Source organism: Apis mellifera, linkage group LG1, assembly GCF_003254395.2.
Source record: "Apis mellifera strain DH4 linkage group LG1, Amel_HAv3.1, whole genome shotgun sequence".
NCBI classification, from domain to species: Eukaryota; Metazoa; Arthropoda; class Insecta; order Hymenoptera; family Apidae; genus Apis; species Apis mellifera.
The window spans coordinates 19599991-19626893 of record NC_037638.1 but is presented as its reverse complement, the minus strand read 5'-3'; the positions used below and the strand labels follow the sequence as shown (position 1 = coordinate 19626893).

Sequence of the window (26903 nt, the reverse complement as noted above, 5' to 3'; positions counted from 1 at the left end):
TGCGGATATATATTTAACTCTTAAATGGAATTTTATGAATAAAAGAAAAAGAAGAATAGAAAGGAGGAATATGTTTGCATTTATAATTTTGAAGTATATAAAATAATAATTTTCTTTTATTAAAAATTGATTGTTATTGTAAATTTTTACTAAATTCTTAAAGTTTAGGTTTGTTTCAGGAACTATTGCGAAATTTCAACAAAGAAGAAAGCAAAGAAGATTCATATTCTGTTACCTGTAATGCGCTCTCTCTGTTCCTTGTCCTTCATTTAAATTAATTTTTATTTAGATAGAATTGTGCATGCATATATATGATCAGGATCAATTCATTTTTAGATAGGATATGTAGATAGGATAAACAAAATATAGGATATCTATAGGATTATTAAATTATATTTTATGGATCCATAAATGAAAGGTTTAAATTTTTAATAAATAGAGCTTATAAATTATTTGATTTAGTTAGGCAGGTGATTTATGAAAGAAAATTTAAATTTTTGGTAGATAGTTTATATTAGTTTTTGTAATTAGATAGAATTTGTTTAAATAATACGATATCGTAAAAAAATAGAAAATTATTAATAAGAAATCATTATATAAAAATATTTAAAAGCATGAAATTTCAATACTGTTCAAATTATTAAATAAAATATATTTATAATTAATGCATGTACAATTAGAGATAGCAATGAGATGTAGATGTAGATGGTGGATGTAGTATTTAATTTATTCTTAAGTATATTAATTAGTATTAAATTAGATATGTTTTTAATTAAGTGCATGCATAATAATTAAGAACAATTATAATTATAAGTAAATATGGGTAAAATAAGTCTTTGTGAGATGCATTTCATTTATTTATTTATTTATTTATTTTTTTGTTTTTTTCGTCTACTTAATTATTATATACTATTTATTATTAAATTATATTTTATAAATTATTTTAAATTTGTATTACGATATAGAGAATATAAAATAATGATACAATGAAAGAGTATCTCACATAAGTAAATTAATTATGTAATTAATTTTAGATATAGTTTTAATTTTAAGAATCATTATTTTCCGCGTCGGTTTTCCTTACAATTCCTTTCGTTGTTTTGCACAACGATCAAGTATTTGAACGTTTTGCAAACATACACCAAAAGGAAAATTAATTTAAAAATAAATTTGTGCGTAAAAGGAGGGTGGATGGGACGTGGCTAGGGATGGGTCTCCGACATGCAGCAACCTCCTCGAGGTGAGACCCGGGCAATCATTATTATTTGATGTACAATTCATAATCGTATCATGTATAGCAATGTCGTGATATAATTATAAATTATATACCAAATAATATGAGCTAATTGGCTGCCATCGCGATTATTAAATTTAGATTTTCCTTTAGAATATTTAGAAGATTGTCAAGATATTTATTAATATATTCATAACTTCCTAATTTTTTTTTAGTAATAAAATGCATGCATATTTTTTGAATTCATTATATTTGTATTTATAATTTAAACTTTAGTTTTTTGAATAAGACTTTTAGATGAAAGTAATATTTTTTTTTTTTTTATTTAAAGGTTGTATGGGTTATTCATTTCAAAATGAAAAATTTGACTATGTAATTATTGATTTAATAAAACAAATATATTTAGAGTAGTAAAAATTAGGCAGGAATTTTAAAAAAGATTGTATATGCGATGTAAGTATTTATTTATTTACATTATACGAAAGAGTTAGAAGAAATCTTTTCTTTTTGAAATATCGATATTTTAGAAATCTATTTTATTTATATTATCGACGAAGAATAAAACAGATTTCTAATTTTTCTCCTAACGGTGTTTCAGAATGTAAAGTATAAATTTCGTAAGATAAATCTGTATGAAATTTTGTTTGTGTCTAATCTAAATTAAATGCAGTTTATCATTGTAAGATAATTTTTTGTAATTTTATGGATTACTTTTTATAGATCGCCAAAAAATTTAGCATTTTTGAACAACTCATATATATTTTAAAAAAATATATTGATTTTTTTTCGTGGGATATAAAAATAATATAAAAATATACATTTAATTACAATAATATCGAATTTTTATAATTTGTTTGTGTTAAAATTTTCTTATCTACTTTTTCACTTTTTTCGCTTCTTGTTTAAAATTTTTTAAAAAAATTTAATATATTTTTGGAGTTATCGATATCTTAAATTAACGATTTATCATTCATAGTAAAGACTTAAGAAAAATTTTTTATTTATCTGGAGTGAAATATATATTATATTTATTATATATGTATAATATATTGTCATTCCATGTTTCTGTATAGAAATAGGGTAACGATTTACATTTAAACGAATAATCTCCGTAACTTCAGCTTCCGATTCTACAACGATCTTACTTTTATGACTTTAATATAAAATAGCATTAGTAATACAACACAAATTTCTATTCTAAAACTTTTATATATATATATATGTTTTTTTTTTGTTTACTTAAATTTTTTTATCGAGAACCACATAAAAAGTATGAATGAGAATCTTCATAAATGAATTTATTCGCTTTCCTCGCAAATTAAATGTCAGCAAGCGAACAAAATTTTTCTCGAAAATACATCCATTTAAATATGTTTAAATAGTTGGATGTTTAAAATCTTATCTCGTCAATCAAGGTTTTGTTTTTTTTTACCATTTTTTCTTATTTGGAATATTGCGGTGGAAGAAAGACAAATGGACCGACAGAACGATGAGTGAAAAGAGAAAAGGGGATGAACAGTTTGAGGTGGATGGATCGGTAGCCATCGGTCGGTGGACGGTCGCGAAGAGGTGACGGTGGGGCTGGTGGCGGAAAGAGTCGAGCTGGCCACGTGGATCAATACTGAAGAGGGTGAAGCTGCCTCCACCGTTCGCGAGTAGCAGTATGCTCGCGCCGCGGATACGCGCCGCACGTTCCTCGCTCGATCCTTTGCATACAGTGAGCCAGAATACAGAAAACATCAGGGGTTCAACGACTATGCTATCATTTAAATCGCGTATACTCGAGCCACTCGATTTTTCAATTATCATCGATTCGATCTCGATTCAACATTACGATCTATTTTCTCCGTCTAGCTGTGAAAACATGACATTTAACTACGATCCTCAGAGAAACTCGAAGATCTCACGCGTTAAACTTTATCGGTGTTTGACCCTTGCCTCTTCTTCTAATCGTTTCGCGGCCTGACACCTGTCACAGCCGACTCTTTCGCCGAACGATTTACCACTGTACTTTCTCTTTTCAGCGAGTGTCGCTCTATCGCTTCTTCTTCAGTTTACGATTCGTTTTAATCATTGAATGGAAAGTTGAATCGACGAAAAGCGAGATAATGCTTGGAAAAGAAAAAATAGATTAAAAATTATCGTACTTTTTCGCATACCAAAAAGCATGAAAAAATTTTAATACGCGATGTTTGAATGAAAACGATCAAACGATAAAAAATCTTTTTCTCTGTTTATCTGATTTGAACGATAATTTAATTACACGTTTTTTTAGTAATTACACTCCATAATAAAGATATTAATCTTTAAAAAAATTAACAAGTATTACGATATTTTTGTAGATTTCGCTTATCTTAGAGATAAAGTTTTTTTTATTTTTATTGCAAATACAATGTTTGAAAATTATTTTTTTGCTATTTAGAGATAAAGAAAGGGCGAGGCAGTCGATCGCTTTTGTATTTCGATCCTGAAACGGCAAGATGGAGATATTGGATAGGGAGGGGCGGGTATATATATATATATATAAATTTGTAACGAGTTTCTTTCTTTTCGAAAACACATCGTTGAACTTCTGATTTTTTTTTATTCGTACAATATATGATAAATAACTGGTGATATCTTCCTCGCGTTTCCTTATCGATAAAAACGTGTCCTATATCTTGTTCCGTTTCTGTTTGTAGCACATATCTTCGTATTTTCATTAAGAATATAAAATGACATCCTAATTGTGGATATCGGTGCTTCCGGTGAAGAACGATCAAAATCGCAAAATTGTTCGAATTCGTGCGCCAACGTGCGAGATTTCGCGCGATGATGTGGGCTGTCTGATAAAACGTGATCGTGTTGCAAAAAAAAAAAACCAGCTCGTGATCAAAGGACGTTCAAGTCTTTCAGCAAATTAGAAGGTGAGTAATTGTACGCGAGCTTCCCTTCTTTTCAGTATCACGATATCGGTGCTCGAATTAGTCAAAGAAATTCCAGTGCTTTCGCGAAACTTCAAATATTTGAAAAGATCGGTGGAATCATTGTTAGCGAAACCGGTCGAAGCGAATTTAATCGATAAATTCGGAAACGAGACATATAATGTTAAGAGTTCCTTGTCGTCGAAATCGAAGGAATAATGGAATAGTTCCGGTAACCATTCTATAAAATCTTTTTATCGAATTTCCGAGTCTTTATCCATTATTATATTCCACTTAAACGCTATTAACATTCTTCTTCTTGAATCGGTCGTTAAACAATGAATCTAATCGAACGATAAAAACGGACAAAGCGGGCAAGCATCGTTTCAACTTGACATAACGTCGTTTGTTAAAGATTCAGTCGCACTGATTAGCACTAAAAAGACAGACTGTGATACGTTGCTCGAGAAGGACTTAATGCGACGATAAAGCGAAATCCCTTTATTGTTTGGATTGAAAGTAAACCTGTGTTATCGTAATTACCCGCTATAATTATATATAAAAATATTCAAACTAGTTGGCAGCGTTTGGATTTTCAATAATTTAATTTTTTCAAGGCGCATCTATTATAATTGTCTTGTGTTTTTCCGCGAGCTATCTGCTTGCAAACCGTGTTATTTTTATCGATGATTATCAGCTCATCATTATCTCGATAATGAGTAAAAGGCCAACAGCTCGTACACGTTTCTTCGCTTCAATTGCAACTTTCCCACTTCGATCAAATTTTTTTACGCTAACTCGTCAACTTTCGAATAGTTTTTATCTTTAATATCTAGATTCTTTGATATCTGATAGATCACGGTTCTCGAATCAGTAATTTTTTCAATGGTTATGAAAACAATTGCGATACGATCCGATTTATGATTGTTCGTTTACGAAATGTTGAACAATGGAACGAGTATATACTCGAAAATACATGCTTGTTTGGTTATAATGAAAGAAGCAAGCTTAAAAATTGTTCGTTTAAAGAGTAGTTAGCGAAGAAGCGTAAAGAGCGAACAAATAGACAACGCGATATCAATTTCTCAGCGTAAACGTTTGCGGATTATACGAGAATTGATCGCGTCTATTTACTCGACACGCGTGGCAATGCTTACATGCTCGATTTTCTTCTCAGGGAATATCGGTTATTGATCTGGTAGCCAATAGACTATGGAAAAGAGGGGAAATTTCTCTTTCACGACGAAGGGGACAAAAATCGTTTCGTTCAAAGATCTGGAAAGTCGAAAAATTGATAAATCGATTATCTCGGTCGGTTAAGTAAGGTCGGTTGCCAGGTCATTTGCGCAAATTTCGTGAAAAATCTATGAATCGTGATACGAAGTGAGTCACATTGGAGGAGCACGGGATCAAAATACGTAATCATTATCTGGAGTCGACTTATCAGTAGCTATGTAAAACGAACGACCGATCATTACTAGGGAAACGCGCGATTACTGGCCTGCTAGCGTTCCTCGCTCCGATCATAGATGGAAAGCCTTTATGACACAAATGAGACACCAGTGTCAGCCGGTGGTAAACAGTCGATCGGTGATCATCGTACTGCTTAGACGTACGTTAATGGCGCATGTGTAACCAACGTAACGAGTGTAAGAGTGTATTGGGCGCGAGTGCGATCAACCGGACCTCGATTACACCGTTTGTGTCTACCAACGTGCCAACGAGTCAGCCTATCAGCGTGTGCATTCACGCCTACACCTACGTCTTTATTTACTTTGCTATTCTAACACTTGGCCATGAGAATCGTCGTTTTGACCGACCGACTTGTTGCAACTCTTTAACCGGTCGTCGTTCGATCGTGACCGTCTTACACCTCTTCTTTGCTCGAGGATCGGACGTAAGAATCGGTGGACATGAATTCCAAGTGCGATCCGTACGACCCGAGGTAACGAGATTTATCCTTGATTCGATTTACGAAGGATTCGAGATCCAAGTAGAATGCAAATTTCCAATGATTTTCACCGTCGTTTCGCGGCTCGTGTCTTTTTTACCGACTTATTGCGCCAACGATATAATGAAAACGATTGATATGTCTTATCTTTTCGTTTACGTATTTTTGCTTTTTTAAAATGGAAAACGAAAGGTAATTGAGTCGAGCGAGATAAGGGGACGCTTCTTTCGTTAATTGAGAGTAATTCTAATTGAGAATAATTTCTTGATTAATTCTTCGGAAAAAAAAAACGTCATAGAGTGTATATTGTAGATATACTTTTATTTAGTAATCCAGTATATAAAAATATTTATTGTCGTATGTCGAAATTTGATTTTTTTCTTATCGTCGTGTTTAAGTATTAAACGCGCTATATTTCCATTTTATCTTCGTTATTATTAATACATAAATAAATAAGATTTTAGATTCATTTTTCATTTTAATATTTTTTGTTTATTTCAATTCGTCCGAATCTCATACGTGGTCTAAAATTTTTATTGGATTAACGTGTTTGTTTAATGAGAATTACTGAAATTTAAAAAGTATATTATCTTTTATCAGCATTATTGTATAGTCTATCCTTCAATTTATTTGATTTACGTAGTACATACACGGATCTATCATCGCTGGACTTTGAATGAATACCAAATTACAAAATTATCCGTTTTGTCTTCACTCGGAAACGATATTATTGAAAATTCGTTGAATAAAATTTGTCTGGCAAATAAAAGAAAGATCATTTGTGAAAAATAACGCGTTTTTATGTAATTTCACGCCGGAAAGTATATCGGTAAAAAAAAATAAAACAATAAATTGCAAAAGAAATAAACAAAAATTACGTACGCAACAGCGCGAAATGTGAAGATTTTAAAATAACAAATTGTCAATATGATAAATCACTCGATTTCATAAGAGTATTGATGACGAAGTAATTGATTCCCAATAAAATATATTTCGAATATCTCGCGTTTTCATTATATCTTTTCATAATTTTCCTTCTCACAACCAGTTTAAAATCATAGTTAATTTCATACCATGGTATTCTTGCAAATAATGATTATAACACACTACATTGCGATATTTTCTTCGCGCAAAGAGAATAAATTAAAAAACGCATCGTTGTTTTTCCGGAAAAACGTCGTTCCAAAAATCCTAGTTGACCAATTTATTCGGAAATAAATGATTCCAACGAAGAAAGTATACTCTGATAAGTGTTCGATTTAGAAATCGTTTGGAATTCAAGAGATGGTGTCAAAAAATTGGCAAAAAACCAAATTCGATTACCATCTCTCCCGCATGTTATAAATCGAATGGCGCATAGCAGACTCTTGATCCGCATTATCGCATTATGTTTCAACGATGATTCTCTCTGAAACGTTGGCAAATACGTTCAAAAATGTATTGAATCGATTTTTCTATTCTTTATCAATTCTTTTTCAATTCTTATCAATGAGAGCAATTCATCTCAAGTCTATTTTTAATTTAAAGTAACTCCCTACACAATAAGGATTGTCTCAAGCTCGCGATGAATACATATTTGAAATTTATTTCGTGCCTCGAGATCGTATAAAGAACGCTAATGAACTATTATTTCGATCGTTACATTTTTACGTTCCAATTATAAGTAGCGATATTCGGAACGAGTGGTACAACACTTTGTTGCAGACAATGCTCGTTACTCGAATCACAAAAAAATATCATATCACAAGGACTTTTTCATTTGACGTTGTTGTGGCTCGTTAATGCACTCATTGGTCTGACGAATCTTCCCGCTGCCAGTCGATCGTTGAAAATTTCGTACGCTTTCAGCAACGTGTGTCGCGACGCGTTCTATTCAACAATGTCGAATCGAATTCATCGTGTGCATCGATCGTTTGACATTTGTCCTTCGGAACTGAAACTCTCGAAGATGCGAAGAATTTTAATCCGTTAGATATCGGATGCGTCGGAACGAATCCGAGAAATCGAATTGCTTCGTATTGGCGGATACTCTTTCATCTTTTTTTATATCGGTAGGTACCAGGTTGACCTCCAACAATTAAACAATTATCGTGTGCTCCCCTCATTTATTATCCCACTCTCCCTTTATCGTAACTGCGTACGAGAGGACCGTCTATTATGTAAAACCACATATATTACATATATGTACACATAGGTAGAACGCAGATAATCATAGCGTGGTAATTATCCACTTGACAGCTGCTAATCCTCGGCTGACCGTTTAACGTTTGTCACGATCTTGACATTCTGACAATCAGCCTCGAAAACTTCCATATATACTTTCACGAGCTTTGGAGAAATTCAAATGGTCTGAGAAACCTATTATATATATATCTAGTTATCGTGATAATGCATCGTATACGTGTAAAGAAAAATGTCATATTGCAATCTTGTGGATTTAAGCGATTAAATATTATTAGATAAGTAGAAAAGTTTTATCATTCTTTTTGTGGCAAAAAAGGAAGGTGTGTAAGAGATTTAGAAAATTTTCCTCTGATTTTTCGTTCAAAAATATGATTTAATTATCGAAAAGAGAAAATAATAGCAATACATACACAAAATACATTTATAATAAATATGAAATAATAATTATACTACACATAATTCTCTCGATAATGAACTTTATATTTTCTCGCGTTAATGGTTAGCTATTGCAGCATGTTTGTATATATAATTTTTTTCAATAGCCTTTTAAATCATTCATTGCGTTACAAATTAATTTCCTCGTTATTTTTACGACGGTATTAAATCGTAAATTGTACGTTATAAAGTAATTTATCCCAACACGTATTATACAAACAACATATTGCGAAAAAGTTGGAAAACGATATTAACGAAGAAGATGAAAGAAAGTTTTAAACGAAATCAAGAATAAGTTTTCAAAAATTCGTAAAAAGGATCGTACGTCGCGTAAAGTCTGGATGTTTAAGCTCTTCTTAAAGCGCAAAACGTTCACGATTCCCTCGTAAATTCGCGTCTTCTCGTCGAGTTTTTAAACATCTTTGTCATCATTATTATCCTTCGCGAACATGGTGGATCTGCGTAGTCGAGAAAATCGTATCGTCCCAAAAGAGCCGCGCTTTTACGATGCTTTATTACGCGAGATACATGTGCGACACATGTCCAACGAAACTGCTTCGACTTAATCGTAATCGGCCTTCGTGTCTAGGATCGCACGTGCCAACTGATTACGCGTAATCGAGTGACGGTGTCCCTCCTCGCTAATTTTCTTTCAGTTGTTAGAATTTCATGGTGCAACCTACAATGTGCAATTTTTCTGCTTACTCATGAATTATCGATTCGAAAACAAGCGTTTCTTTAACGCGACCGGATGTCGCGCGTTTTCACCTTATCCCCGCTCATCTCGCGAAGATGACGCGAATCGAATTGGAAGTATCGAAGGAATCAAAGACGATCCGCATGCGAAACCGCGCGCAACTCCTTCTATTGTTTCGCGAATAAAACGTGAGGCATTGTCAACTATTATCGCGATTCGAGTCTAGGCCGTGGACAATTAAATTCGTAAGGGAAAAGATATGGATCGCGAGGGATCGTTGAAGAGTAGTGGTTCGTCGTAAGTTGATCTGTTTGAAATAATCGATAAATTTCGTGTACGATACAAGGCGTAAAAAATTGATTGGAAAGTAAGCGAGAAGATGGAAATAAGAGAACGTGCATGCTCGTGCTGCAAATAAAGTACTTCCCGTCGAGGAAGTTTAATTATTATAAAATCGCGTGTGCATCGGCGGTAATCGCGAGCAGACGACCGTCTCTGCACATATTCCACAATCCCACGCGCGTTTTTCCTTCATAAACGCCGCTGAAAGACGAGAATTCGGGGGAACGATTTACACGTTATCGGTCACTTTCGCGTAGAGTCGCGTATATTCGAGAGCTGTTAGCGAAGCTGACGAGTTGCTATCGTGCTCACGCGGATACCGCTTCCGTAATCGGTCATTTTTGAAAATTGCAATTAATCTTGATTATAACTGCGGCGGATCCAAGGTAACATCGTTTCAATTTTCGTGGAGGGATACGATTATTATTGGGACGATCGATTTCAAACTTTTGTTGGAACGATTTTATCAAATTTTGTTATTTTAATCATATTGATTTGACGTGTTCGTTGGATTTATTTTTTAGACCGTGGATGCAGCCGGGTATCGGAGGTGGAGGTGGCGCGGCCCACACAGGTGGGACAGGTGACGACGAAGCTCCGAAAGATCCCGGTGTTCGGATCACTCATCAACCTTTCACCGAGAAAGACTACGAAGGTATCTAAATTTCTTTCGATTTCTTTCTCACCGTTAAGAAACTCTGTTGGTCGATGATCGAAATCTCCTTTCGCATCCTTACGCTTTAATCAGCCCGATAATACTTGTTCATGCGTAGGTCAGCTGGATACACAGATCTGGCTTCGTTGTTTGCTCATAAAACGCGTTGCTGGTGCTTCGAAAATCATTATTTCGTTCACCAATATCGCGATTCTCGTCTGCGTAAAAAAACATCGGACTCGAGGTCACCTGTTCCGATGCGATCTTGTATCGTCGATATTCGACGATCGAATCGATTTCGATTATTTGACAGGTTATTAACAGTCTGTGGATCAGTATCGATTATCTTAAGAAATTCAAGAAACACGAAAAGAGGCAACAGGATAGCAAATATTTATCCATGTCAAAGACATAGAGAAAATATACACTTGTGGAGGAAAGACGATAATATGAATTTCTGTTTCTGTCCGCTTGTATGAATTTTTATTATCGATAATCATAGGAACGTCGATTCGAGGAGCCAGTGACGCGAGTTCTCTTTCATCTGCTTCCAGGTCACAGAGCGCACACGGTGTATGTGGGCGTGCATCTACCAGGCGAAAGGAGACATCGTCGTCATCACAAGCACCATCATTCTCAACGTCAAACGTACAGTGCCGATAAGGATAATGTCGACAACGATAGGCCCAGTAAGTTGTCGACGTTTGCATTTCTGTTTCCATATATTTACTTCTTACTACTTCCACTATCTTACTTCTTACTCTCATCTTTTCCCACGTCGCAATCTTCGCTCCGTCTACTTATCGGATCGTGTTCCAACAACAAGACTAGAAAACTTTTCCCCCTTCGTTTCTCAACATTGATAGCCAATCCATAAAATTCTATCGCGACAGATCCACGCCCATCGTTTCGATTAATACGCTATCCGCGCGAGGACCAATCTAATCTCGTCTCGGCCGATTTCTCATTGTGTTTCTCTTTGGCTGGGGGAGGAACGACATACGCCGAATAATCGATAACCAACCGCGAATAGAGACGAGAGACAAATGTCTCTTATAGGTCACGAGTTTTCGAGGTTAAAGTAGTTCGCGGCGCTTTTACACCGAACTCAGTTAATCGCTCTCGTGCCGCTTCGAAAAGATCTACTCTAAACGAAGGAAGCCTCTCCAACTCGAGACACGGAGAGCTGGAAATTCTCACCAACTTCTCGGCTATTTCGCCCGATCGACGTAAATAGGGATGTTCCGACGATCCAACCGCTGAAACTTTGCCACGCCGCATCGTTCCAAATTAAAGATTCCTGGTCCGCGCGCTTCCGCCAAAGTATTGTCGGAGATAAAAAATGAAACGACGAGGATAACGGTAAAGCGACATTGTTGGATGATCTCAAACGAACCGTATCACTTTGAAAACTATTCCCACCGTTGATTCATTCCCATTAGCGGTGGCCGTGTCGTTCAAGTAGCTACCGTGGAGCGCGCGTGTAAACGTTCCATGGTATGTTGCACTTTGCGGCATTATTGAACGGTATGTGGCAACCAGCCAACCACTTGTCACGACTTCTCCGGCTGTTCACCCTATCTTTGGCACACGGGATGCAAAAGGGTGACCGATATCGAGACTCGACAAGGGCCTCAGCCCTTCCTTCGAGAGATATCGTGCAGCCATCCTTTGTATTATTTTGCGAGCGAATAGTAGAAAGCGTTATTTTGTTTATTCCGTTTTTTATGAAGAACGGATTGACATGATATGAAATTTGGGTTTCGGAAAAGAAAAGCTTTTCGATTAATATTTCGTGGAAAAAATTTTATTTGCGCGCTTTCATTGTTTGACTTTGATAAAAAGTCAGCTATCTACGATTTACTATTGGTCGTTTTTAATCTCTATCCACTTTGGTATTCGAAGAAATGTGTTCGAGATTTTTAATTCCGTTCGAATTTATGTCGCAATATTTCGTATAAATATTAAAAAATCTGGATTGTAGATTTGAGGAGATGATCGTGTTGGAAAAAAAAACGACGTTTGTGTCGAATCGTCGTGAAATATCAAATTATGAAGAGAGTAATTAATCGAGAATCGAAATTGCATTAGCGTCAATGTTTGTTGTATCGTTGACGTTTCAGGACAATTGCTGATGACTCGAAGGAGTCGACTATCTAGTATCTGCGATCCCGACGGCGAGATGATACGTAAGCTCAACACGCAACAAAATTTTATGTACTATTTACACGGACACATTTACCAAGAGATCATTCGTACGTGAATATCAAGATAGCTTGAAATTATATCGTTTAGATACGTTAGAATTTTACTGCTTACTTAATCATTTAAATATATTATCGGCGATAAGCCGTTGATTTAAAAGAAACTACGTAAACGAATTACCATTCAAGGATATCTCGTCAAGGTTGTTGCAATCGCTTCGGCAATTTGGCGGGATGGTATTTAAGTTCGATTAGATTCGTAATTAATATCTCACGTTATAGCGTGATGTATCCCGAACAAGATTAATATTTATCAGATCAAATCGCTCTGTGTATAACTTGTGTGACTCATGTATCATTAATTTGTTTATTACTGTTATATAAAGAGCGTTACAATAGTTAGTGGGATGCGATTAATGCATATTATCTTTTATTAATGCAGATATAGTCTTGCGATATAGATATTTTTTTCACGGAAAATATTTCGTAACAATTTAAATCGAATGAAATACGAATGGTCTCGTCGTTTACATATATTTTTCGATATCGACACGCGATTTCACTTATGATTCATGCGATAATTACAGAACAGCTTGTAATTATTCAAAGGAACGATAAAGGAGATATATATTTTCTTTATGTACATCTGATTTTCATGTATTTTCCGTTTCCAACACTTTTCTTAGACGTGTGCATGTGTTCATGCGTCATTGTGCACGCAAAAATTTGCGTTGATCATTCTGCACTGCTCGATCTAATATTGTTCTATTTTTTCAAAGTTTTTTCAAAGATTCACCCTTTATAAACGATTCGCATTTTTAAAGGCGAACGTTTCGACGTTTCTGTTTGAATTGTATGTTTTACGTTTCTTCCCGATTATTTAACGATACGCACAACATATTTTTATTGTTATTGGAGGCAATGCGCTTTTAGCTGACAGAGAACGTCGTTGCATTGACAAAAAATACATTTATAAAATATATACCAAGGATCATTTGACAATCGTTCAAAATCATACCATGTTATGCGTAATTGTCATCTCGAAATCTTTTTTTCGTCATATCACTGTCATTCAAAAGTCGTTCAGAGTCATCCTCGGATCATCCCAAAGTTGTACGAAGATCATTTCAAGGTTGATTCGAAATCATCTCAAATCATTCGATGTTCGAAATTGTTCCACGGATTATTCCAAGACATTTGAAGATCACTATTCAACGTCATTTCGAGCAAGTTTAAATCAAACAAGTAGTTGTACTACGTGTACACGTGAAATTTTATCTATGTTTCGTTCGTTTTTTCCTTGGTGCAATAAAGAAATTCGCGGTTCACGAAGCAATGTTTAAAATTACAGTTACACCCCCAGCCCAGAGGGTGCAATTTATTCTGGGCGAAGAAGTTGGCGACGATGCACACGAATCCCATCCTCTCTTCTCCGAGATGGAGGAGCTCGTCAAGGATGGTGACGAGATGGAATGGAAGGAAACAGCCAGGTAATCTTATTCCCTTGTTAAATTCTATTCCAGATAACGACAAAATTTGTTTTCCCCGGGATAAATATATTCATCTTAACCATAGGTGGATCAAATTTGAAGAAGATGTCGAGGAGGGTGGAAATAGATGGAGCAAACCACACGTAGCGACTCTTTCGCTACACGCCCTCTTCGAACTGAGGAGCCTGCTGTTAAATGGAACTGTGATGTTGGACATGGAAGCGAACAGTCTTGAACAGATTGCTGATTTGGTTCTCGACAATATGATCAATAAAGGCTCATTGCCGGCCGAGTCGAGAGAAAAGGTACGAGAAAAGAGAGTCTCGTGGAATAGAAGATAACTCGTAGATAAATGAGTCATCTTCCTATATATATATCTCTTATGATGTATTTATGTATGCAAATTCTAACGAGAAAAGTATTTGGAGAGCAGGTGAGGGAAGCTCTTCTGGTGAGGCATCGGCATCAACACGAGAGACGTAAAGATAACAACATGTCTAGGCTACCTATTATCAGATCATTGGCCGAAATAGGTCGAAATCATTCCTCTTCGAAGAGTAAGTTTGCTATCATCGACTTTTAATCAAGTTTAATTTGATTAACTATTTTATTAAATACATTATTAATTGAATTTTTATTGAACACGAATATTAATATTTAATTGTTACATGTGCGATCTTTTAGAAATCTTTTAGAAATTAAATAAAAACGTCCTTCGATTATTTCGATTCATTTAAATATTTTTTTTTTTTCGTATTTTATTTACTTATTTATTTATTTATTTATCTATCTTGTTTTTCTGTAAATTCCAACATCCGTTCCAAATATTTAACCACTTTATTATTTTTATTCATTAATATGCCAAAGTTGAACAAAAATCGGACATACATCTACGGTATGTGACCTTGATATCTGAAGTATCCGATGCCATTTCACATTTTCCAAGGTCAATTCACATTAAACGCATGCAAAACGTACTCGACATTTTCAGATTACGACTGTACGTGTGGTTTGCATGCGTTGTTGACGTCAGATTTACAGGAGCGTCGCGGTAGGGACGCCTACGCGCCCTCCGTCGCTCGCAGCAGCAGTTGTCCAAATCCAAACACAGCTCTACTTTCGAAAGAAACGAAAGATTTGAAAGGACCGTATCTTCTGGTTCCAGGTATAACATAGGCTAGACTGTTAAACAGCCTAGATCGCCTTGGGTTACGGTGCTTTCGCAGCTTTCTAACGTTCCTTCTCATTATCCAACATGTGTTCAATCCTCATGTATCAACAATTAGTTTTAACCTACTAATCAATATTTATCCCAATTTTTATCCCAATTTTTATCCCACGGATGATTTGTGTAAACGTGCAAACGCCAAATTATCGTGCAAATTATTTGGTTTAACACGGCATAAATGAAAATGATTGAAACGGATATAAATCCAATCCATTTTTAATTTGTTTCGATCGTGGTATAAGGTATTGACATTTGTTTCTTATTTTTCAATCAGACGAATTCGGCATTCCCCACGTGGTCGGATTCACAACATGGTTCGCGATGTGTCAACTAAAAGGTTAGACTGTCAGGTGGTTATTGTTCTTATAAATTTTAATTGATAGATTAATACAAAATCAATGTCTTTCGTTCTCTTGTATTATTATTATTATTATTATTATTATTACACTTCGTATTTCTCTCCATTTTGTTTCTATTTTTTTCTACTCTCTTTTCCACTCTTTTTTGTACATATTAATGAAATGTGATGATACAATATTTCCCGACAAACAACATTTCTTTATCGACGTTTACGTCGTTTTATTCCTCTATTTTCGTTTTCCTTCCTCTGTGGAATTTTCGATGTTTACAGTAGTTAAATATTGCATAGAGTGGATTTGTTATCGGCTGTCGGGATCGTGAAATCGATTCAGAAAGAACGCTTCGTGTCCGACGAATATCGGTTGTTACTACTGCAATCGTAATGCAGCAACGGATTCGCGGGAATCACTTCAAGCGATACATGTTCTCTCCTGATCGTAAAGTAGAAACGATTCAGAGGAAGTGCACGATCGCGGGAACGCGTAGGTGAAACCTTCACAATTCAACTAATCACGAGGCATGATCTTACGTTCTAATTGTATAATATGCACGATATGACTTAATGTATACTTTTAACTCGATATCATACTTAGTACTACTGTCACACTTTTTTAATCTGACTAATATCTATCTTTTCAGAGTTCCAACTAATTTTCCTCTCATTTCTTCGCGATTTTTATTCTTACTTACTAGAAAAAGAAAAAGAACTGCTACAAGTACGAATTAATCGCGAACGAGTTGCGATTTCGAGCAATGAAGTCTCGGGACGCAACTGTTCGCGATACGCGTAATGCATTCGACGAAATGGGATTTTCCTCTTCCTTCTTAGGCCCTTCCTCTGTAAATAAAGGACGATCCTGGTGTATGTTTCATGCTCATTTTTAGTGGAGGAATCGAATTCCGCTCCGGCGATCGCCGGCGCAACAAGTCACGGCAGTGGGCCAGCGTTGAATGCGGGTAGCCGTTTCCTTGCTATACCTGGTAATCTCCTTGTTGCTTTATTGTGCTTGCAATTCTCTTTTAACTCTTTAACACATCGGATAACCATCTCGTGACCTTGTAGATTTTCTGTAGTAATTATACAAGTATGCATATACATATATGCGACATATATTTCGTATTCCTGAAAACTTGTGCGACGAATAGTGTCGTGAGTTGTCGGAATCCAACGATTCAGATTAGAGTACCATTATTGGTACCATCGCTCAAAATAACATCCCTCTATCGACAAACGATTATCGAGAGCAAGTGAGAACAACGGAAAACAAAATCAACTCTGTCCTCGAGTGCTTGCAGCTGCGTGGTCAATCTATCGGAAAAGTTTTACCGTATTGGTTACCGTTCGAAAGGGTTGTGCAACGTGGTCTTGACATTTAATAGAAAAAAATTGTTCGTGCACAGAATATCTTTGAATTGAAAATTAACGTTCATATTAAAAAAAAAAAAAAAATAAACGGGAGTAAAAGCAATCTATGTCCCGACGAATGTCACCTATAAGAGAAATACTGGAAAATCTTTGATATTGGATTCCTGCAACTGGGAAACGCTTTCGACATGCGAATGTGGGTCGCTATCCAACTTTTAATGGTCTTGGATAGAAATGATAATTGAGAGGAAACGGAAAAATATGTAGCCCTCGATTATAATGCCTACGCGCCTTCTCGTCTTCTCGTCTTCTCTCGTTTAATTTTACCTTGGAAAGACGCAGTAGGCGGTAAGCTAGATCTCTTTCAGGCCAAGAACCAGGCTCTAACGGAATGGATCGAAGTCCGAGTAGCGTGTCAATTAGCCGAAATCACAGTTCGTCCGCCTTAGAAAACGGAGACGCGAATCACAAGGTTCGTAATTTTTAACGATCCAATGATTCCCACTGTATAATAATTGTTTATTCACTCTTCATCAGGGTAATACGCATTTCATGCGGAAGATACCTGCGGGAGCCGAGGCGAGCAATATTCTCGTAGGAGAGGTGGATTTTTTAGATAAAAGTCTGTCGGCTTTCATTCGATTGAGCCAAGCTGGAATAATGGGCGATTTGACGGAAGTTCCTGTGCCAACGAGATTTATATTTGTTCTGCTTGGACCAACGGTAAGATTTGTTGAAGATTTTTTAGAAAGAAAACATAATTCGTTTCGTTTCGAGTATTAAATCGATTCGAATTCGGATATCGGAATTATACGGATGAAACATTGAAAGTAGAGCAATCGTGTATATCTATCGAGGTAGAAATGTAGATTCTCGGGTAACTCGATGAAAAGCTCCTTTCGAGTAATTAACGTTTTAACGAAGTAATTGTGCACGCTGATTGCCTGAACTATTCTCGATCTCGAGGGCTCGATACACAAAACAATTTCTACCTAATTTGAACGAGAACTATCATTTGAGATTGTCTTCTCCAATTCATTTCAATCGTTTGTCTCCTTTTCCTGATAATTGTTTTATCTTTCGGTTATCGATCATAGCGAAACACGATAACACGATAAATAAATTAATTTATTCGAATCCATTAGATGGGATAACGATTCGATGCATTTTTAGGGAGGGCTCACTGGTTTCCACGAGATTGGTCGCGCAATGGCTACTTTGATGTCTGACGAGGTCTTCCACGATGTGGCTTACAAGGCGAAGAACAGAAATCATCTTCTCGCCGGAATTGACGAGTTCTTGGATGCGGTCACGGTTCTACCACCAGGAGAATGGGATCCTGCGATCAGAATAGAACCGCCTGCTGCCATTCCTTCGCAGGTACAATATAGATCGTAGACGATCTGTAAATTAATATTCATAAGAATCGATTTTAATGATCAATTTGCTTAGGATGTAAGGAAACGACCGAAAGAAGAAAAACCGAAAGAAGAACTGGACGAAGAAGCTGATGAACAAAAATTGAGGGAAGAATCCGGACTCTCGAGGTCTGGTAAGCTTTTCGGTGGTTTGATAAACGATATCAAGAGGAAAGCGCCGTTTTATTTCTCCGACTTCAAAGACGCGTTGGCTCTTCAATGTGTAGCTTCTTTTATCTTTCTATATTTTGCCTGTCTCTCGCCTATAATCACGTTTGGCGGTTTACTGGGCGAGGCTACGGGAAAAAATATGGCCGCCATGGAGTCGTTAGTATCTGGTTTCGTTTGCGGTATCGGATATGGATTTTTTTCTGGACAACCTTTAACCATCCTCGGTTCAACCGGTCCCGTTTTAGTCTTCGAGACGATAGTCTATGAATTCTGCAAGTAAGTAAGTTCTTGCAATATAAGAGCGCTCCTCGTTGAGACGTAACGAAATTGTGCGATATGCTCGTAGGAAATCGGATTGGAACTACATGTCGTTCCGTTTTTGGATTGGCTCATGGATAACCTTAATTTTGGTAATTCTCGTAGCGATCGACGCTAGTGCTTTCGTGTGCTACATCACACGTTTCACAGAAGAAAACTTCGCCACCCTGATCGCGTTTATCTTCATCTATAAAGTAAGTAATCGATTCTTATATCTCAACTACTTTGCAATTTTGTTACCTTGGTGGATCTTAATTGCGCAACCGTGTCCTTCTGACGCGATACGACTTAATTGGATGGGGGATATAACTGTATGTGCTTCGCGAATCGCATCATCAGCAAAATCGCCTGCATTTGGGTCACGAATTGCAAGGTATACGCTTCTAATCGAAGCGCTTCTCGCGGGCTTCAAAACTTGAACAACTTGAAAGTTCGATTGGCCTCGATCTTGATGAGAAAGTGGCCGCGAAAATCCAATACTCTTAAGCTTTAATCTGATCCATCAGCTTCTTAATTCAGGATTTAGAGAGGATATTTACGAGTAAGAATTTCTGTGTTTCAGGCCATTGAAAACGTATTGTCCATCGGCAAGAAATATCCTATTAATACCCATGCAAACGATCCGTTCGACTACGAGTGTTGGTGTAGGCCGCCGAACGGCAGCCTACCGTCTAGCTACGACAACATTAATTGGACGGCGCTCGATCAAAAAACGTGCCAGGTTAATTGAACGTCACACATTGAAAACTACTCGTTAGCCGAAATTACAAACTGCAACGGCAGCTTGATTTCAAGACTCTGTGTCTGACTCGGCACACTGTTATACCACTGATGAATCGTTTTTCTTTCAGAATTACAACGGTACGCTAGTGGGCGACGGTTGCAACCTACCGCACTATATACCTGATGTGTTCCTCATGTCAATTATACTATTCATGGGCACATTTCTGTTATCCGTTGAGCTCAAAGACTTCAAGAACGCTCTCTTCTTTCCGTCAAAGGTATAGATACGACGTTTACGCGTCGCGTAAAACCAATTACGATCGATCTTTTTTACTCTTGGCGTGTAATGATATAGGTCAGACAAGTCGTTAGTGATTTTGCGGTGATCATAGCAATTTTTTCGATGAGTACTCTCGATCATTTCGCGAATATTCCCACGCCGAAACTCGAGGTACCAACGGAATTCAAGCCAACGTTGGCCGATCGAGGATGGATAATCTGGCCTTTTCAAAGTAATCCATGGTGGAGCGCTATTGTTGCAAGTCTGCCAGCTTTATTAGGTACTATATTGATTTTTATGGATCAACAAATCACAGCCGTGATAGTAAATAGGAAAGAGAATAAATTAAAGGCAAGTTTTTTTGATTTTAAAAACAAAATTTTTATTATTAAAAAATTATCCATAAATTGTATTGTTCGTATTTAGAAAGGATGTGGCTATCATTTGGATCTATTCGTTCTCGCGATTCTGATAGAAATTTGCTCGGTAATGGGATTACCCTGGTTCGTAGCGGCAACCGTACTTTCGATTAATCATGTGAACTCGTTGAAACTGGAATCGGAATGCGCCGCACCAGGAGAAAAACCACGGTTCCTTGGTGTTCGCGAGCAGCGAGTAACGCATATTTTAATCTTTTTGATGATCGGTTGTTCGGTCCTACTCACACCAATGTTGAGACACATACCTATGCCGGTATTATTCGGCGTTTTTCTTTATATGGGAGTCGCTTCGTTGAAAGGACTTCAATTTTTCGACAGAATTTTAATTATGTTGATGCCGGTTAAATACCAACCCGATTATATGTTTCTTCGTCAGGTGAGATAATTGAAATGAGTATGAGTGATTGTTCGCGTGAACCGAATGTTTGACGATCTAAATGTTCCAGGTACCATTGAAACGCGTACACCTATTTACAACGATACAATTGACTTGTTTAGCCTGTTTGTGGATCATCAAATCCTTCAGCAGTACTTCCATTCTCTTCCCTTTGATGGTTAGATATTTATCGAACGATAATCGTGATAAATCAAGAACGATATTTAATATATTGATTGAGTATTTTATTATCTTATAGGAATATTGTATTGTTTGTTATTATTTATTATTTTTTCTCACTCTCGAATAATATTTCACGCAGCTGATGGTGATGATTGGAATACGCAAGTCCTTAGATTTGATGTTCACGCAACGGGAGTTGAAGATCCTGGACGATATTATGCCGGAACCAAGCAAAAAACATGCCGAAGATCTTCGTCAACTGGAGAGCGGCGAGGTTAGCACCGTGAGACGAATACTAAATATCATCATTGGTCGTAAATAGCACACAAAAAGTGATCGCGTGGCTAATATTTGCCCCGTGGTCACGGTAACTGTATGCGACGAGCCCACATTTTGTCGGAAACACGAAGAAGAACGCGATATTTTAACGATTGATCGTATGAAAGTGGCCTAAATTTTGCTACGCGTTGTTTCGTCTTTTCGCTGTTCTCTCGTTGTCTTTCCGATCGAAGCAATAATAATAATTTGCCATTAAATGTGCCTGAATGACGAAGATGGCCTGCACAAAAATTAATGAAAAAGATAGATATGTATTCCGATGGTTTCATAAAGTTTACAACTAAAACAATTATCTCGTCGCACATACATAATTGCGCGTGTTAAAATACTCGGCCTGACCAGTATTAATTACATGTAATAGTTAGTTATACCATCGTTCGAATGATATCATTTTGGATACAATTATTTTAAAACCTGGATAAATTTGTTATTGTAGTTAAATTATATCAATTATAGATGAAAGTATATATTTATCAAAGATATTTATATCATCGAAAAATTCATATGAAATTAATCATAGTTTGATCATTATTGATATAAGTTTTTTATTTAAAAAACACGAATAAATTTTTTTTCTTTTTTTTTTCTCTTTTTTTTTTTATTATTAAGTTTCTGAAAACTGTCATTTTACGACAATACACAAAAAACTATAACGAAGTCAATGTTTCGATTATCTTTTGACACACATGATGTATCGGCTTAATGTATCATCGAACACATTGCCTACCTTACATATGAAAAATACATCGTTGTTTAAGAACACACACAAATCTATCTGTAATCCCAAGTTTTTTCCTTAGTATTTATCAACACGTTCAGCACACGATATACAAATAACAATACATTTTGTTTGCATGTAATCACCAAACTCCGACACGTGTCACAAAATACACGTAGATTGTACATTAGAATCGGATGGATCTTCGATACAGAAATCTTTTCTCGCTGCTACAGCGACCAAATACCTCCTCCTTTTTAACAGACATTCAATCACGAAATATTTTTTAAAAGAAGCAAGATCTTCGAACACCACACATTAAAGAGCACACAGTTACAGAGAAATGTATAATTTTCGAGGGGTAGAAAGGGGAAGAGAAAAATAAGAAAAATATAAAAGATAAAAAAATCCTCAGAAAATCGGAGAATGAGAGAGAAATCTATGAGGAAATGAAAGAATGCCAGAGACGTAAAGGTACCCAGTGGTCGTCGAATCCTGCGGCTGTCATCGGTACGTGACCATAAGCGCACGTCCATAGTTCCTCAGCATCGAAAATTTTTAACATTTGTATCTACATCCCTGCTGAAGATTACACCTTTACGCTGAACTTCAGATGTCGTGCACTGTGTTTATATATTTTTTTATGATCGTGTGGCAATGATGGCATAGATCTCGACCATCGTTTCCAGCGATTCGTTTTATCGGTAGTGTAATTATAATATCATGAATTAATGAAATAAGTATATATACATAAAAAAAAATAATAGAATGATTGAGGCGATTCGTCTCTGCACGAGTCACGAAGGCTATTATATCCACGCGACACCTGCTCCTCGTTCTCAGCCGAATGCAAATTCACTTTTTTTTTTCCATCTTCCAGCTAACCGAACGATGCTAACCGAAATAACCGCTTTTTTTTACACCTAAATCCACTGTTCTTCGAAGTCTATGGAATACCAAAATCTATGGTAGTGCAGAGAGATTTGCTGAGTTCAATGCATGGCTTGATTTTTTTTTTTTTTCTTGAAATTAACGAGATTTAAGCAATTGAAGCTGAATTTACAATCTGTCTCTCAGGAACAAAACGAATCCATCGGATATGGTCCATCAGGTAATATACAAATCTCATTGGCGAATGGCAACATTATGAAAATCCCAATGGCGAGCATCAATATCAGCGAAGAAGTGAATAAGACAGGGATTTGGCAACAAGTAAATGAAGGCAACGAGAAAATGAAACAAGTCAAACTAATCAAGTACGTCTACCTGATTTAACGAAGTAGAATCCATTACCATCCATTATCATTCAGTGGGCTTAATGTGACATTGATAAATTGATTCGAATCTAGCGCGGGAAAGCAAAAAAAGCACTCGAAGAAAGATAACTTGTTGATGGCCGACGAGACTACGAGGCTGACTACGATGACCGAAGAGGATGAAGATGACAGTGGGATCTCTATCAAGGTGACAAACGTAAATGACTCTAAATTCTAGCCACCACCATCACCAAACCGATAAATCACATGGCAAGTCACACAGCAAGAGCACCAATACACCGGCATGCAACATACCCCCATGTACGCTACTGTGTGAGTAAGAGTATAAAAGGGGGCTGCACGGAACCCTCGAACGGAGTCGTCTTTTAGATATAGATTTTTTTCCCTTAGGAGCCATGACGATTCCGATAGAAAAGAAGATCTATTTTCGGATCCATTTTCGATTGTGTTATTACGTTGCATAATTAAGTTGCAGCATGCAATATATACGCAAATATATACCAATAAGTATCAAAATAAGAAGCAGCAGAAAAGATTTCGATGAATCTGATCTCTGTTTTCTATATATATTAATATTGCAATATGATATAATTTTTTAATTCACTTTTGCACTTTGCGATCTTTATCGTTTGCATCTTCGTTCGTAGATTAATTCTATTATTTGCATGAATTTTTCGTACGAAAAAAAAAACGTTATTATTTGTTGCGTAATGTAATCTGCGTGTGACATAGTTTTAATACAATAACATATGTTTAAATTCAATTTTTAAACGAATTTGCCATCACGGTTCAGTGTATTCGATGCTCCGCTAAATTTTTAATTTTTAAAATTTTTTAAAGATTTTCATTACGTACGTTAAATGCTTGTTTAAAACGATTGGCTCGTCCTTGATACGTTTCGGCAAATTATGCGAAATATTTGGTTTGGTCGTTTCAGATAGACTTGATACGATCGAAGGAAAGCATCAGCCCGTTAACGATTAACGGCACTACTTCGGCCGAGACTTCTGTTTAACGAAAACAACGCTACACTGGGAACGATTCGCAAGATCGTTTTTAATCGTTAAAATATCCCGAAGATTCCAATTAATCGATACAATATGTTTTAATTTTTACCGTACGCGTTATTGCCAGCCAGGTTACAAACACAATTATGGTGAATCGTTGAAAGAAAATTATCAAGAACAATAATCAAATTGAAGCATGTGGAACACTTTGATACCTATATGAAAGTTTAAACAGCGATAAAAATAAGTGAAAAATAATTTTTTTTTTTTATTTTACAGAAAATAAAATCGCATGCAAGACTATCTTATCTCATTGCATTTGTAATTTGATCGAGTGCAATTAATGAGTGCCACTGACATATATCTAGATTGTAACTAACATGAACGTATTTTATTCATATAAAAAAGAAAAAAAAAGGAAAAAAAAGAAAAAAAGAAGAAAATGAAGAAACGCACATGATTAAAATTTAAAATAAAATGTTTTAGCTTTAAGATTCGATTCACTGATAATTTGATGCGTGAATTGTCATTTATTGAATCATGAATTTATCGATGAAAATATTGTTGTCAGTGTGCAATAACGTGTAATTTGTAATTTAATGATTATATGGATTAAAGATAGTTCGTGCCCGAAGAGGATGATGAAGTATGCCAAGAAAACCCCTTTGATATATCGACGTTTCCTTCGAGGGATGTCTCGTAGTGAAGCTTGGCCGAGCATGTCCTCGATCATAAAAAAAAAGTCGAAAAATTGACAAAATTCATCCTCGACCAACAAATTATGCAACAACTTCTTTTTTTAACTCGATTGGTTTTTATGCAAATTCTTAAAGAGTATTTTCTGAAAATTTTCGATATACGTATATAATACCGGCCAACAGCGACAATATCTATATTATTTAATAGAATAAATGTACATGTTTTTTACACTGAAATTTAATTGTATGAAAACTCATTCGGGAAGAATTAATAGCAGAGAATCATTTTCCATATTTTTTATCAAAATTTTAGCACGACTGAATTTTCCCATGTGTAACGCCGTCCCTTGAAGGATGTCCTTTTTTTCAAGAAAGGGAAACGAACAATGAGATTTTTTATCATACTGCAGTCTTTCACATAGTAAGTGTAACGATCTCGATTTTTAAAAATTTAAATAAAAATTTATGCGGATCGTTGCACGAATAAGTTGTCATTTTTCTTCTCCGATTTTCAACCCGATCGATGGAAAAATGAGACGATTGGTGTGAGAAGATTAAAAGAGAATAATTTAATACGATATTTTTCAAATGACACGTTATCAAATTATTATACACGTTAAATTTCCAAGGCTTTACAAATACAGTCGAAAATTGCGTGATAAGTCGGTAAACGAAGAACGATTGAATTCTTTGTATTTCACGAAAAAACATCGTAAATTAAACGACTAAGAATGATAAGGGGGCGTTAATAAGCCTCATCCTGTACAACATTATATTGGAACATCTCCATTGATATTATTACAACAAAGTACGAAACAAGGCAATCGTTCGTGTTGATGTTACGTGTGTTTGTATATATATTTAAGAAAGAAAATCATCTGCAGTTCTGTATAAGCTCGCAATGGGAAAGAAGTCATTAATTGGAGCTATACGCGAACTTTTCTGATGATGTTTAAGAAATATGTTTGTTATATCGCTGCTTAAGTATTAACTGGTTGTGATTAGATTTTCCACTGAGAAAGACCGTCGTTATTCGCGCCTTTTGTTTTAAAGATACAAAAAAAGAAACACCATTTTGTATATCATGTGCGAGATAAATGAAACTCTTCTTTAAAAGATACATGTAAAAAATTATAATAAAATGATGGAGATGTGAAACGATATTCTGCTAGATAATATATTAATTGCATATAGTAACATTTAATTTGCATATTTTATAAAAATCGCAAACATGTTTACTCCGTCTTTTTTATAAAAATATCATAAGTGTATATTATGCATTATTTAGAAGATCTAGTCCAGCATAATCACAATGGAATACCAAAGATTTTTCAAAAATAATGATGATCGATCGAAGTTGAAAGCATAGAAATATAAATTTAAGCATAGTATCGTATAGCATCAAATATATATAGATTTTATTGCCAGTTTATTTTGTATATACTAAAGTTCATCATTCTCGATATCATTTAATTTTCATTATGAATAGAAAAGTGTGTAACGAATAATTTTGTTAATAATTAAGCAGTATGTACTTGGGTATAAAGGATAAACAAGTTGTGTGCACACAATTGTGATTGATTACGTGGTGTGCATAATACACACAATAGTTCAGGAGGAGACTCATTGCGAGCAACAATTGTATATAATCAGCTGCAATCATATAAGTCGCTGCCATGCATGCAATCGATGTATTAGTCCTCTTTAACGGAATTGCTGATAAATTCTGATTAAAAAAAAAAAAAAAAAAAAAAAAAAAAGAAAAAAGAAAAAAAAGAAGTACAGTATTGATTATCGATAAAATTCATTTCTCTCAATTTATCTTTATTTTACATATTTAATGTTTTTATATTTATTTATAAACGAGAGAAATGGATAAAACGGAGAAATGAATTCTTATTGTCCC

General features: G+C 35.6%; 1 protein-coding gene across 24 annotated transcripts; it reads left to right on the top strand.

Annotated features, from left to right (window-relative positions):
- The first annotated feature begins 2717 nt into the window (after nt 1-2717).
- On the top strand, nt 2718-26757 carry LOC409792 (electroneutral sodium bicarbonate exchanger 1). 24 transcript variants are annotated; one of them, XM_006571138.3, is made up of 25 exons: nt 2718-2951; nt 3916-4140; nt 10271-10401; nt 10956-11090; nt 12525-12590; nt 13957-14095; nt 14181-14400; nt 14529-14652; nt 15087-15260; nt 15598-15660; nt 16569-16664; nt 17418-17521; nt 17587-17772; nt 18223-18429; nt 18502-18914; nt 18985-19150; nt 19519-19677; nt 19808-19957; nt 20035-20310; nt 20386-20775; nt 20846-20953; nt 21098-21232; nt 23093-23271; nt 23365-23488; nt 24230-24367. In XM_006571138.3, the coding sequence occupies exons 3-25, from the start codon at nt 10278-10280 to the stop codon at nt 24305-24307; spliced, it is 3816 nt and encodes a 1271-aa protein (XP_006571201.2). In that variant the 5' UTR covers nt 2718-2951; nt 3916-4140; nt 10271-10277; the 3' UTR covers nt 24308-24367. The 24 variants fall into 24 exon arrangements, 21 of the variants coding, with proteins under 21 accessions (XP_006571201.2, XP_006571214.2, XP_006571199.2 ...); XM_016918010.2 differs by lacking the exons at nt 2718-2951; nt 3916-4140 and adding exons at nt 5616-6082; nt 7937-8139; XM_006571151.3 differs by lacking the exon at nt 10271-10401.
- Nucleotides 26758-26903: the final 146 nt, after the last annotated feature.

Coding starts and splice junctions, on each gene's coding strand:
- LOC409792 (XM_026446140.1), top strand. CDS start 9,664: ATGGATCGCGAGGGATCGTTGAAGAGTAGTGGTTCGTC. Junction 11,091..12,524: donor TGTCGACAACGATAGGCCCA/GTAAGTTGTCGA, acceptor TTGACGTTTCAG/GACAATTGCTGATGACTCGA. Junction 23,272..23,364: donor AAACAAGTCAAACTAATCAA/GTACGTCTACCT, acceptor ATTCGAATCTAG/CGCGGGAAAGCAAAAAAAGC.